Raw genomic sequence first — 13,053 nt, forward strand, 5'->3', positions numbered from 1 at the left:
TCTGGGCCTTGGATTGTCATGGGTTAAGTGTACCCTCACTCTAGTCCCCAAGTTTTCATACTCTGGGACCAGGGCTGCCGGGGTAGGGGGCAGTACACCAACCCCCCTCCCTCTGCATGGCCTTGTCCCAGGCTGTAGTTTGGCTCTGAGACAATGATGAGAAGCTAAGATGCCGCAGGCCAAAAGCCCCAGCTCTCTGTACAACCCCTCAAGGCCTAGGAGCTGGTACCCTCCGCCTGGAACACATAAGCATCAAGGGGCCCCTGAGATCGGTGGCCCAATGGCCCCAATGTACAGCTGAGCAAACTGAGACTAGGGAGTGAGGAGCTTACCTGAGGTCACACCATAGGGTAAAGGGCAAGGCCAAGCCTGGAACCCACATAGGTGCACTGCTCACCACCCTACGTGCTTCTTGGCAAACCAAGTTGGCCAGGCCTCCTCCACAAATGCCTGGTCCTCTGTCATTCCTGCCTTTGACCCCCTCACTACCTCTCCTCCAGCTCCAAAAAACCAGCCCAGGAAGAACAGGTCCCCTGTGATATACCTGGGAGGTTTTAGGGAGGGAAGAAGGTTTTTTTTTTCTTTTGTTGACCAAAGCTAAAACAAAAACAAAAACACACGGCAGAGATATGATGCAAGGAACCAGAGCAGAGGTGAGTGTGCCCTCTCCCCACCCCCGCCCCAAGAGGAGGCAAGGAGTCTGGGGCTATTTCGGAATTGGAAATGGTAAGCTGGTCCCAAGAGCCCAGCGTTAGTCCTGCAACCCATCCACAAATTTCCAAGCTGGAGCCTGACCCAGTGGGTAGGCAGAGCAGGAGTGGGTCACACCCAAGACCACCTCTTAAACCATGGGGACCTACCTAGGTTCAAGGTGAGTAGTGTCAGGGCACCATCTGCCCCAAACTCCAGGTAAAACATCCTTCCTGCTCTCCAAAGCCAAATGGAACCCTCTTTTCAGCTAAAACTCAATCCCCCTGCCCTCCCACTCTCTCTTCTAAACCACTCACTCAACACGCGGCACCCCTAGACCCACAGGCTGTGAGCACTGCCACATGTTGGGACTGAGCACAGTCACGTGACAGCAATGTTATCCGGGACCTGCCTGTCACCCAGGTGCGATCAGTTGGTAAAAATTCACCAAGCTGGACACTTACTTGTGTACTCTGTATATTATAGCAGAAAGTTTTTTATTACCCAGGCCTTGGCCTCCTCATGCCTCGTCTCCCACTAACGTCAGGTACCTTGCTTCCCAACCCCTCTACCCTCCTTTGGTTTCTCAATATCAGGCTGTTTTCACACTTCCAGGCCTCTGCACTTGCTTTCCTTCTACGTGGACCGCATCTCCCACCCCCCAAACCTTGCCTCTTTGGTAGATTCCTATTCATTCTATAATACCCAATTGGATATCACCTCCTCCAGGGAGTCTTCCTGGGTCACCTCCCCACCATACCAAGAGTCAGTATGCCCTTCTTTCTCTTTACTGCCTCTTATTCCACTTCTCATTATTACTATTTGTGTCTTCACCTGTCTGTGAGTACCTTGAGGGCAGAGATGATGTAATTTTTATCTCTGCGCTTCCAGCCCAAGCACAGTGCCTGGCACACCATAATGGCCACACCTACCACATGTGTGCCAAGCCGTGGCTGATTCACTTGGCATCATTTCACTCTCACCATAAGGTGACACATTGTTATTTTCATCCTCATTTTACAGGTGAGAAAACCAAGGGTGGGAGTGGTTAAGCGGCTGCCCCAAAGCCCCACAATTAGGAAATGGCAGAGCCGGGACTTGAACCCAGGGCCCAAAGGTGCGCAGCCCATGCTCTTCAGCCCACCTTGCTAGAGAGGCTCAGCACACACTGAGGGAGCTGAATTGAGGACCTCGGAGAATGAGGAGCTCTAGGGTCGTTCTGGACCAGGGCCTCTGAGGCGAGCAAGCTTGGGTCCTAGAATCGGGAAGCAGCAGGAAATGATACTGCGCTAACTCACTCCTCTCCTGGCTTCTGTGAGCACTGACACACATCAGACAGCACTGACCACAAAGGGGAACCTCCTCAGGGACCACTGAGAGGAAAGGTGGCGGGTGGGTGGGCAGCATGGACCCATCTAGGTTATGGCCTGGCTCCACCTCCTATGCTTGCTGTGCGGCCCTCAGACGCCCTCCTAACCTCTCTGAGCCTCTGTTCCCAAACTCTGCCAATCTACAGAATGCACGAATCCTGGAGAATGATCTGTGCCCTTGAGGAGCTTAGAGTTTGGCTGGTGGAGGAAAGATACCCACATCCAGCTGAGCCCCCAACTCTCCACACTGTCCTGAGTAGCTCCTTTTCCTCCCCGGCCTTCTCTTCAAAGTGAGGGGCTCGCCCTCACTGACACTCTAAAGAAACCAGCCTGCTCCAAGGACTGAGATACTGGTACACACAACCAAAGTCAAACAAAGGGACTGTCTGGTCCCCATGACAGGCAGCTTACACCATGTCTTGCATACAGTGGGTACTTAATAAAGCACTTGAATGGTTATCCAATAGGCACTAGAATAGGATACTAGAGGGGAGTTACTGGTTCCTACAGAAGTCTGCCCAGTGCTCTACGCTCCAGCCCCACAGCACTGGAGTCAGGCAGGCCTGGCTTCTAAATGCAGCCCATCACCTTGGGCCCTGGTCAACTCCCAGAGCTCACTCAGCACCCAGCACTGAGCCTGGCCTAGCTCCTCCTACCTCATCCAGGGCAAAAAGCTCCTTGTGTCACGCTCATTCTCTTCTAGGCTGGAGCCAAGAGAACCCAGCCCTCAGAGAGGTCGTTCCCACGTGGCCCTTGATCCTGCAATTTCTTTGAATTATCGCATATCCTGCTTTTAATTTGCCAAGAAGAGTTGCCCACCAGCCACTCACACCTTAGTATGAATTTAACCAGCTAATCTTGCTTTCCTCCGCAAACTAAATCGAAATAAAGGGAATCGGGGGGGGGGGTCGGTTGGAGATGTTGCAGAGAGGAAGAGGATGCCCCTTAGACAGTCAAGGGGCAGCAGTTAGGCAAGGAAACCAGAGTGTCGAGGACCTGAAGTGAAGGCACCCCAAAAGGGGACTTCTAGGCTTTCAATTTTTCCAAATCCCACTGAAGACTCCAGGTGTAAGGGTCTTTACTTAGTGGAAGCTCCATGTTCTGGCCCCCTACTGGGTGATCTTGGTGAAGTCACTTGCCACCCTGAGCTTCAGTTTTCTTGTCTGTTTAGTGGGGATCACGTATCGACATTTGGAGCCGACGCAGAGATCAGATGAGAGGGTGTCAAGCATTCATCAGAAGGCTGAAACAAGACAGCCTCCTGTCCTGCTGCCCCCCACCCTGCCCACCGATGCCTCCTCAACTGCCCTGGCTGTGACTAAGCCTCAAAATCCCCCCATTTCCCCTAAAGTGGCCTCAGCAACAGGACGAGAAAGTGAAGCAGAGACCTTGGCGCTGGATAAAAATAGCCAGCCTCAGGTCGGGTGCTGGGATTGTCATTGTGCAAGACAAACAAGGGCAGCCTCCGTCCCGGAGCTGCAGACACCCTGCTCCAGCAACACCCATCCCAAGACGCTGAGAGAGGCCAGGCTCTCAGGGACAGCGCTGCCCACCCCCCACCCTCCAGGATGCAGGGAGACAGAGGGGGCTGCGGGTGGTCTCCGGGTGGTGGGCAAGCTTCACCCGGTGGGGACACGGAGAAGCACAGGGCCCTGTGCCTCTAGCCAGGCCCCAGCCCTGTCCCTAGTACTTCAATCAGGACAGGCTGTCCCTGGCCTCCTTTTGATCACTCCACCTGGCCAGGTGTGGCTCAGGGAGAAGGATGGGGATCCTTGCTGTGGAAGGCTGCGCAGTCACACCGCTCAGTCTCCCACCCCAAGCCTGCCACTTACAGTTTGGGAATCTGGGCAGCTGGCCTGGCCATGAGCCTCGGTTTCCTCACCTCTGAAACAGGGGGAATCAAATGTGTCTCGCTGGGTTGTGAAAAGGAGTCAGCGAGATGAAGAATGACCAGCAGTCAGCAAAGTGCTAAGTAGTGAATGTCAACGTTAAATAAATAAACGTCAGCATCAGCATCCTTACCATCTGTCCTTGAGCATCAAACGCCTGGTCTGTCCCAACGCATTCTACCTGCCTGTGCTCCTCAGCTTTCTGACCTCACCTCCTGCCCTGCCTCCCATCTTTGCAGGATGAGTCTTGCTTCACCATCCACTGAGACCCCTCTGGGCCTTCTTCTCACCCTGCAGGGCCTCCCTCCCTGAGCCTGTCCTCCAAGGTAACAGCCACCCACAGCCCCAGCTCTACACGCATCCAGGAGGCAGGGGCAGGGCCAACCCATCGGTCCTCGGATCCCCACGGCACAAGTAAGCTAGAAAAGCTGAACTGTGAGCCCGCAGAGTGGGAGGAGACCCACACCATCCCCGGGAGGGGCCTGGATGACTACAATGGGGAACGCCTACCAAGACCACCTGCAACCCAGACCAATCAACCCCCAAAAGGAAATCCCAAACTTCCTCCCCAGTTCCTTCAGTCCCTTAGAATCCCAAGGCAATGGAGGCCAGATTTTCTCATGAGAGCCACGCAATCCTCATCCACGGTAAAGAGCATCACAACAGGGCCTTCTCACCAGTCAGCACCAAAGGTCGCTCTGGGATAGCTGCATGGGAATCCCAAACACAGGCCCACTGGGCCCCGAAGGCAGCCCAACCTAATGGCCTCAGGGTCTCCGGAGACCTTCCAGCCTCCAGAGGGTGCTCTCTCCTGGGAACCGGAGGTAGGGAGGGGCCTCCTGCAGGTGCTCTGGGGTCTGCTCTCTCCAGCCTGTGTCACACACCAGGCCAGCTCTGGGATGACAGAGATCACATCTGAGGACACACCATGAACCCGTAAGGCACCTCCACACACGGCAGTTTCCGCCATTAACAATGAGGGGAAGAGATGATGAAAAACTACCCATCTGTCCATACAACCAACGCCAGCGCAATCCGTCTAAGTTAAATACACTCTGACGGTTGGCAGGGACATGGAATCTTGCATTCAGAAATACTTTTAAGCCTCTTGCTTCAAAATTGTATGTGGCTTCCAACCACGTAGGCACAGAGGAAGAAGAATGGATTAAAACGTCCACTTCTTGCGTTCATCTGGTTGGGTCTTTCAGGGAAAGACGTTTTAACAAGTAAGGCCAAAAGGCGGGGATGAAAACAAAGTGGGCCAATGAGAGGGGCCACCAGAGACCAGAAGGCAAGTGGGACCCAGAAGCCCTAGACCCCAGTACCAGCTGCGCCATAAGCTCTACTGTACCCCTGGGCAAGTCACTTCCTGCTCTGGTTTCTAGTTTCTCTATCTTCGAAACAGACGTACTCTTGTGATCTCCCACGGCTGTGATGGAACATGGAACGGATGGGGAAGGGCTCTGGACACGGGGACTGGACAGGCAGCACTGAGCAGCCAACACTGTGACACCCGTAGAGGCGTGGGAAGAGTATGGCAGGAATGACAGAGCTTCATGCGAAATAAGTTCACTGGAGGTACATCCAGCCCTTGCAGAGAAGTGGGGGACAGAACAGTGGTCAGAAGCACAGTGACATAGTGGCAAATGGCTCTGCTCCTACGCGACCCTGGGCAAGTCACTTTACTGCTCTTCTGAGATGATGCTTCTCAAGGGGCCCGAGTATAGGATGTGGCCCAAAGTAAACACTCAGTAGATAGCTACAATGACTGTTGTTGCCATTATGACAGGGTGTGGGGTCCGGGGAGGACGGCTCAGATGCAGGCAAACACAGGCCTTCTCAAAGCAGCCAACACAGGCTGCTGGGGAAGCATCTCCCGCCCGAGCGGCTGTCACCCAACGCAGCACAGAGCCAGGCCACAAGCCCCAGCTGTCCTCACAGCGCACCCTACCCGCCATGCTCCCAAAAGACCCCACAGATCTCAGCACTTGAGCCCCTCCTGGCCCTCGAAGCCCCCCGGGTCACCACCAACATGGCATTTCTCAAGGAAAGCTTGATTCAGGTGTTCCCCAGAACGTGAGGGTCCCTATTGCCAAGTCTTAAATGTGGGAAGTAGGGGAGGCTCCAAATCAGGGTTCTCTCTGCTTCCTAGCCCAGCACCCAGTGCTCAGGGAGAGACACGGAAACCACCAGCCTCTGGAAAACTCCTCGCTTGCTAGACTCTCCCCCATGATCGTTCTACCCACTCCATTTCCCCCTCTTCTGACCCTGCGCATCGGTCCTTCCCCAGAGCAGGGACAGAAGGAGAAACCCAAGAAGACAAACGTAAACAAACACGTCCATTTTGCTGCCTCTCAGCCAGCTTGGGGAGAGGATCCCTCGCAAAATCGGGATGGAGAACTGGGCTGGGTTTTTATCATGTCCACAAGAGAAAACTGGTCAGAGCATGGATTGCCAGGCACTTGAAAAGTTCTCATCCTTAGGCCTCATTCATACAGATTGTTCTTAACCCCAAGAACACCTGTGATGAAGACCCTGGCAGTCTTCTCCTCGAGGGGTGGGAGGCCCAGGGAAAAGAAAAGGAGGGGGGACATCAACAAGACCTCCGTCAGGCCCCTGCCACTTGTCCCCCTCCTATAAAGTTCAACACAATGGCAACATGCAGGGAAAAAAGAAATGCCAACCTGAGAATTCACCCGGAGCCGTGATGAGGGAGTTGGTGGCCTCCGTTTCAGTGTAAGACAATGTGGAATCAGACAGATCTACAGGAGGAAAGAGAAAGAGAACTTAAGTTGGCTGTGGGGGGTTCCTCTCGTCTTTCTCAAGGCAGCATGTCCCCCACAACTTTCTTCTGCCACTCCCCGCCCCAAGATCGCACGAGACCAGGCCAGCCAACCCTGGAACCCTTCTGGAAAATGCTGGCTGCTGCAGCCCTGGCACCTGAAGAAGTTTCAATTGCTCTGGCCACAGAAATAACCCAAGTTCAGGGGACCGAGCAAGTAGTAACTTGGAGCCTTCTTGGGTAAGGTTAAATTAAGCCCCTAAACAATTCATAGCTGCTGTACTTAATTACAACCATTAAAATTCTTGAAGTTGTTCCTTCTTGCTTCCTTCCTTCCTTCCTTCCTCCCTCTGGAGCTGGGGAAACTCTGTTTTAACAAGTTACCAGCCATCCTCACTCTGTCCCGCTTACGCCCCTCTAATTAAGGGCTCAAGCATTTGCTCCCAGATTAAATTTTTTCTCTCTCGCCTCCCCCACCCTCACATCCAAACCCACTCCCAGAGCAACTTTCAATGTCTAGACTATTTTTTTCTTTTCTTTTTTTTTTTCCAAGGCGTTCATTGTTGTTTAAATAGTTTTAAGTACCTCACATGGCGTGCGCTATTTGTTTTCCCCTGTCTGCAGTGCACTTAGATGGGGAAGGGAAATTCTTTTGCACGTTTTCTCTTGAACGCTGAGCTATTAGTGGGACAAGCGGATGCCTTGGGGGGCAGGCCGACTTGGAAAGTTTTTCCTGGGCCTCTGCCTCCGCTACCAGTAACGGGGTGCTGTCCCCGTTAAGGGACAGGTCTGTCCAGGAGATGGAAGGCATGTTCTTTCTGTGAGGCTTGTAGTATCTTTCATCTTCTCACCCAGCACAACCCAGATGTGGCTCGGCTGGTCCCACCTGGCTCAGGAGAGCCACTCCAAGCTGGGGAAGCCTGGCACAAAAACCGTTAGCCTAGGCCCTAGCTAGCTAGAATTCCATTCGATCCTGTAGGAATTTTTTCCTTCTACCACGTGGCCTGGGGAGCGGGAAGATGAAACCTTAAACAATTTGGCCTTTTTCTTTTTCTTTCTTTCTCGTCTCCCACTTGCCAGATGCTGACCGGGTGTTCCGGGTTTTATTTTGTTTTTTTGGTTTTATGTGATCACAGTGGCTTAGAAGTGAAATGACTTTTTGTTTATGAAAAACTAACAATGCAAGGAAAAGAAAATAATACAAAAAATAACTCGGGCTATTTATCGGGGCCTGAAAAAGTTATCTGCTGGTCAAATGTGTTTGGAGGAAAATAGGGACAGATGGAAAATCTCTTTAAAAGATGATAATAACCTCCGTGCTTAAGTGGGAACCTCTTTGCTTTTCAGACCTAATCTTCCCCAAGTGTTCAGGCCCCAAGTCTTGCTGCCACTTATTGTCCAAAGTAGCAACACCCCAGGCTGAACCCTGTTTCTTAGTGAACCGCTGTGGAGCCAACACAGACAGCTTGATGAACGTTCCAGGAGTGGGGGTGATGGGTGTTTTCCATCCTTCGCAGCTATAAGTCCCTGCCATGCACTCTCCAAAGGTTCACGTCTAGTGCTTCTAGTGAGGCCCTACGAGGCTGCTGTAGAAAAAGAACACTCCAACCTTGGTCACTGCTCGAGCCCCAAGGAAGAACCTCATCTGGAAGCCGGAGCCCCAGGTTCGAGTCCCGCTTCCACTCTTACTCAGCAAAATCAGGGGTCACCAGCTTTGCCTGCAAAGGGCCCCGTAGTGAATATTTTCAGCTTTGTGAGCTCTACAATCTCCATCCCAACTATCCACCTCTGCTGCTGTCCTGCGGAAGCGGCCACAGACAATACAGCTGGGTTCCAGCAGAACTTTGTTATGGACTCTGAAATTTGAATTTCATATAGTTTTCACATGTCACAAAAGACATGCTTCTGGTGTTTTTTTTTTTTTTTTCTTAACCGTTTTAAAAAGTAAAAACCACTCTTAGCTCAAGAGCCACACAAAAACAAATGGTGGCCTGTCGTTTTTGGACCCTTGAGCTGTATGACCACCAGCAAGTGTCACTTCCTCTTTCTCCGTCGCAGTTGTCCCATTTGTAAAATAACCGGGACACCTGCTGGTTTCCAAATGGTCACTTTGCCCCGCTGGATGGAGTCCTGATTTCTGTGGCTTTATCACCGGCTGACCCACGATTCCTTGGGGCAATGATCCTTGACATTCAAGCTCAGGTGCTACACTTACTAAGAATGTTTGAGGGTTTTCCTTTTCCTCTACTAGAATGAGGGATCTTCTAAGCGACTAGTGCAATTATGTTAACTTAAAAAATGCTGGGCTTCCCTGGTGGCGCAGTGGTTGAGAGTCCGCCTGCCGATGCAAGGGACACGGGTTCGTGCCCCGGTCCGGGAGGATCCCACATGCTGCGGAGAGGCTGGGCCTGTGAGCCATGGCCACTGAGCCTGCGCGTCCGGAGCCTGTGCTCCGCAACGGGAGAGGCCACAGCAGTGAGATGCCCGCGTACCGCAAAAAAGAAAAAAAAAGAAAAATGCTGAGACGGGCCTGGGAGGCAAGGATGGGGAACCGCTGAGCTGAACAGGGGCTGCTCTGGGTTTCCGCCTCAGCCCCAATGCTCATGAGCTGGGCGGTTCTCCCTGACCTTCGGCCTGATTCCTTGTCTACAAAGTGACAGGGTCCCACCAGATGATCACTCCAGTTCCCCGGAGAACTAAATGAAGCTCCTCCATCCACGGTATGACCGTACTTCAGGAAAAACAATGAGGAAGTTGCCATCGTTAAGCCACTGACTCATACACCGTCATGGGACAGCCTCTGTCCTCCTAGACTGAGAAGGACAAACTCCTGAAGGGACCCGGTGGGCACTCCTGTCTCCACAGGAGGGCCTGGAAGGAAAACTGGACTGGATGCCTCAGAGTTTATGACACTTAGAAGTGACCTCCCAGATGATGCTGACACACGCTACCGGGAAGAGGCCTTTACCAAAAACAAAACAAAACCCACTTTTTGTGGTCACTGGTGGAATGTGTCAGCATCAGTGCCACGCCATCTGACATTTAAAGCTCGAGGCCCACGGCAGCTGCCCACGGTCACAAAGTCACTCTCCCGGTACTATTCAGGCCATACTCACCCCACCACTGGGATTCTCCACTGGAGGAACCAGGAGGGCCAGGAAATGAGCCATTTCTACTTTTAAAACCACATGCATCTACCCCAGCGTACGGGCTGCTCATTTAGCCCCAAGGCTTTACAGAAAACACGTTCTACCTCTGAATGGGCCCTGCCCACAATGACACTACCACTGAGGGGTACCCTCCATGCCAGGGGCTTGGTGTACCAAGACACTTGCTTTCTAAACGTTCCAGCTGTTGTTTCTGCCCAGGTGAACTTCTTGGCTTAAAAGAAGGGGGGGAAACATATAGCTCGTCTCAACAGTGACCGTGCTCAGCCTATCTGTCATAGTGCTAATTAATACACACCAAAGGAGAACCACGTAAGGCTGGGAGGGAAGGAGAGGAAAAGAGACGGAAACATCAACCCACCAGCATCAACAAGATGTTGAAGCTGAAACCCATTCGTCTCCCACAGGCCCATGGTTAAAGGTCACAGAGAGGTTAATGATGAGCGAGGAATTTCAAGACGTAAATAGCTCGCTGCAAAGGCACTGCAAAGGCTGGGTCGGCTCTGGCCCAACCGGGGTTGTGTTTGTAAAACTTCACCCACCCCATTTCAAAGGCAACCAGGCTGGTGATCCCTCCCTCCCCTCCTTCTCTGGCCCTTCAGCACTGAGGCAGGGCCCTGTGGGAGCCTGGGAAGGAGGCACCTCCCCAAAGGTCAGAAGGAGGACACACTTACCCAGTGGCTTGTACTCGTCGCGAGGAGACAGCCGAGAGTAGGGGGGTGGTGGTGATTCTGGAAGACAGGAGACAACATGTCACTGCTGGGATGGGAGAGTTCACACATGGGGGTTCTACCTGCTTTTGATTATTGGTTTCCTCAAATAATAAACCCAGCTCCCAGGAACCCAGCACCTCTGCTGCCCCAGTCCCCTGGAACAGCACTGGCCAACAGGGAAAGCCACAAACTTGGGGTACAGACCTGGGCTCAATCCCTGCTCTGTCACCTTTGGCTGTGTGACCTCAGGCAAGTTACCTCACCTCTCTGAGCCTGTTTCCTCAGCTCTAAAATGGGGACAATAATCATAGAGACCTCCCAGGTTTGCCAGGAGGGCTAAAGGAAATAATGTATGTAAAATGCTCAATACAGCTCTTGGTACTGAAGAAAAATACCTCCACAAACAGTAACTATTGTTATTACAATGAGAGAAACAGGGGTACAGGGAAAGTCAAAGCTAAGGTGGCCTGTTAAAATACAGGATGCTTGGTTAAAGTTGAATTTTGGATATACATGGCATAAACTTTTAGCATAAGTATGTCCCTTGCAATATCTGGGACATACTTATACTAAAATATTATGTGCTGTTTACCTGAAATTCAAACTTAACAGGGAATTCTGTAATTTTCTTTGCTAAGTTTGGCAACTCTAGTCAGAACTGACTGACTGCAGAGGCCCACATAGACAGAGGAGCTCCCTTTCAAACAAACTACATTAGAGCAAATGACCTTCAGGGCAAGGAGGAGGACATGACTGGTTGGAACCCAGGAAGCCAAATCCAGCTCCCCCGATGGGAGACCTTAAACCAGTCACTGCCAGCTCTTGGCCTCAGTCTCCCCCTCTGTAAAGAGAAGGGGTGGTACACACAATCTCCGTGGCCTTCCAGATCAGACCCTCTGCGATTCTTTATTGTCTATGGTATTTTTCTTTGGGTTTCCTTTCATTTGCCTAAAATACTTGTCCTTAAAAACATATACTTTGTCTTCAGAAGAATTCCTTAGGCCTCTTGCTTTCTGGGAAGTAACAATTTGCTTAACTAAGTAACAATTTGCACGAATGAAATGACCCTTCATTTTCCTTAAAAGAAACTAAAGGCCATCAAATCGCAAACTAAAACAAACTCTCAGTGGTAGTAAAGTGGTAATAACTATTATTAGGCAGGTATCAGGAATGACACAAGGGGTAATAAGTGTTTTGCACAATTATAATAAGGCACAATTAGTCGCAGGAGCAGGCAGCTTCACCTCTTCCCCACCCCGGCTTTTCCAGCTAGAAATGACTTCAACAAAGTGAAGGCGCTGCAGTCTAAAAACAGGGAATCTTTTGTGGACTGGAGTTAGGGAGAAGGAAAATGAATCATGGATTAGCCACTGGGAGCGAAGCAAACATTTGCTGAATGTGTACCCTGTGTCTCTCTCTGTGCTGGGACCTTTCAATTTCATTCATTGTATTTTATTCTTTTGGACCTTAGGTACAGAGTGGTTAATCATGCTCATTGGGTGCCTATTTTCATTTTCTCCTTTCTTAAAAATAAATAAGATGACCATTATCATTCCCATTTCACAGATGAGAAGACTGACTTGCCCACTGTTCCCCAGCCAATCATGGTGGAGCTGGGCTTTGAGCCCAGGCCTGACTCTGCTCTACACCCCAATGAGACAGGCAGTCAAGAGGCACCCTATCTTCTACCCCTTCATCCCAGCTGGGTCTGGTACATCATATGCACAGAAAGTGTTCAGTAAACAGATGTGGACAAAGACAATGGTGACAAGGATAATGGTAAAGTTGGGGGCATCAGTGGACGAAAGTGTGGGGAAAGAGGACCTATGGGGCCAAAAGGGTGACCCAAAGGAGACCTCAAACAAGACTCAAGGAGGGGGGCTATTTGCCTTCAGTAGGAGCCCCCTTATCCACCAGTCTTGGAGGGGCTACAGACCAGACTCTCAGGACAAGAGGCAAAATACAGGTAGGGCTAGCGCTCCACAGGGAAAGAGAATTGAAGCCAATGCTCCCACTGTACAGAGGAGAAGACTGAGGCCTGAAGAGTAGAAGTGACTCCTTGAGGGCCAGACAGGGAGCTGGTGTAGAGGCAGAACCAGAGGCCAGGTATCCTGACCCCCAGCCTCATGTCCTTTCCACTACCCCACTAACTTATCAGAAGGTCTGCAACTCCTGTGTCCGGGTTCCTCTTGCAAACATCTAATTGGCTGAGGCCCAGGCCATACATAGTAGGGAGCTCTGGACATCTGCCCCCAGATCTGTCCCCCAAAGTGAAACCTGGCAGCAATGGGCTGTGGAAGCTGGAGTCAAGCCACTGTAATCAACCCCAGCATCTCTGCCTGGGGCTGCTTACCTGGGACCTGTAAAGGGGGGGCGGGGGGGGGGACGGGGGCGGGAAGCTCATGAAGATCCCCCTCACAGGAGCCGTCTGGGCCTTGAGTG

The 13,053-nt window shown here is 51.6% G+C and overlaps 1 protein-coding gene across 1 annotated transcript in view; it reads right to left on the reverse strand.

Annotated features, from left to right (window-relative positions):
* Positions 1 to 13,053, reverse strand: part of SMAD6 (SMAD family member 6) — a 75,362-nt gene that overhangs the window by 55,157 nt on the left and 7,152 nt on the right. Inside the window, exons 2-3 of the mRNA XM_004276223.3 lie at positions 10,573 to 10,629; positions 6,634 to 6,711 (exon numbers count right to left, since the gene is read on the reverse strand). Of these exons, the coding sequence (XP_004276271.1) occupies positions 6,634 to 6,711; positions 10,573 to 10,629 (135 nt within the window). The remainder of the gene's footprint in view (positions 1 to 6,633; positions 6,712 to 10,572; positions 10,630 to 13,053) is intronic.

This window comes from Orcinus orca, chromosome 2, assembly GCF_937001465.1.
Source record: "Orcinus orca chromosome 2, mOrcOrc1.1, whole genome shotgun sequence".
NCBI lineage: Eukaryota > Metazoa > Chordata > Mammalia > Artiodactyla > Delphinidae > Orcinus > Orcinus orca.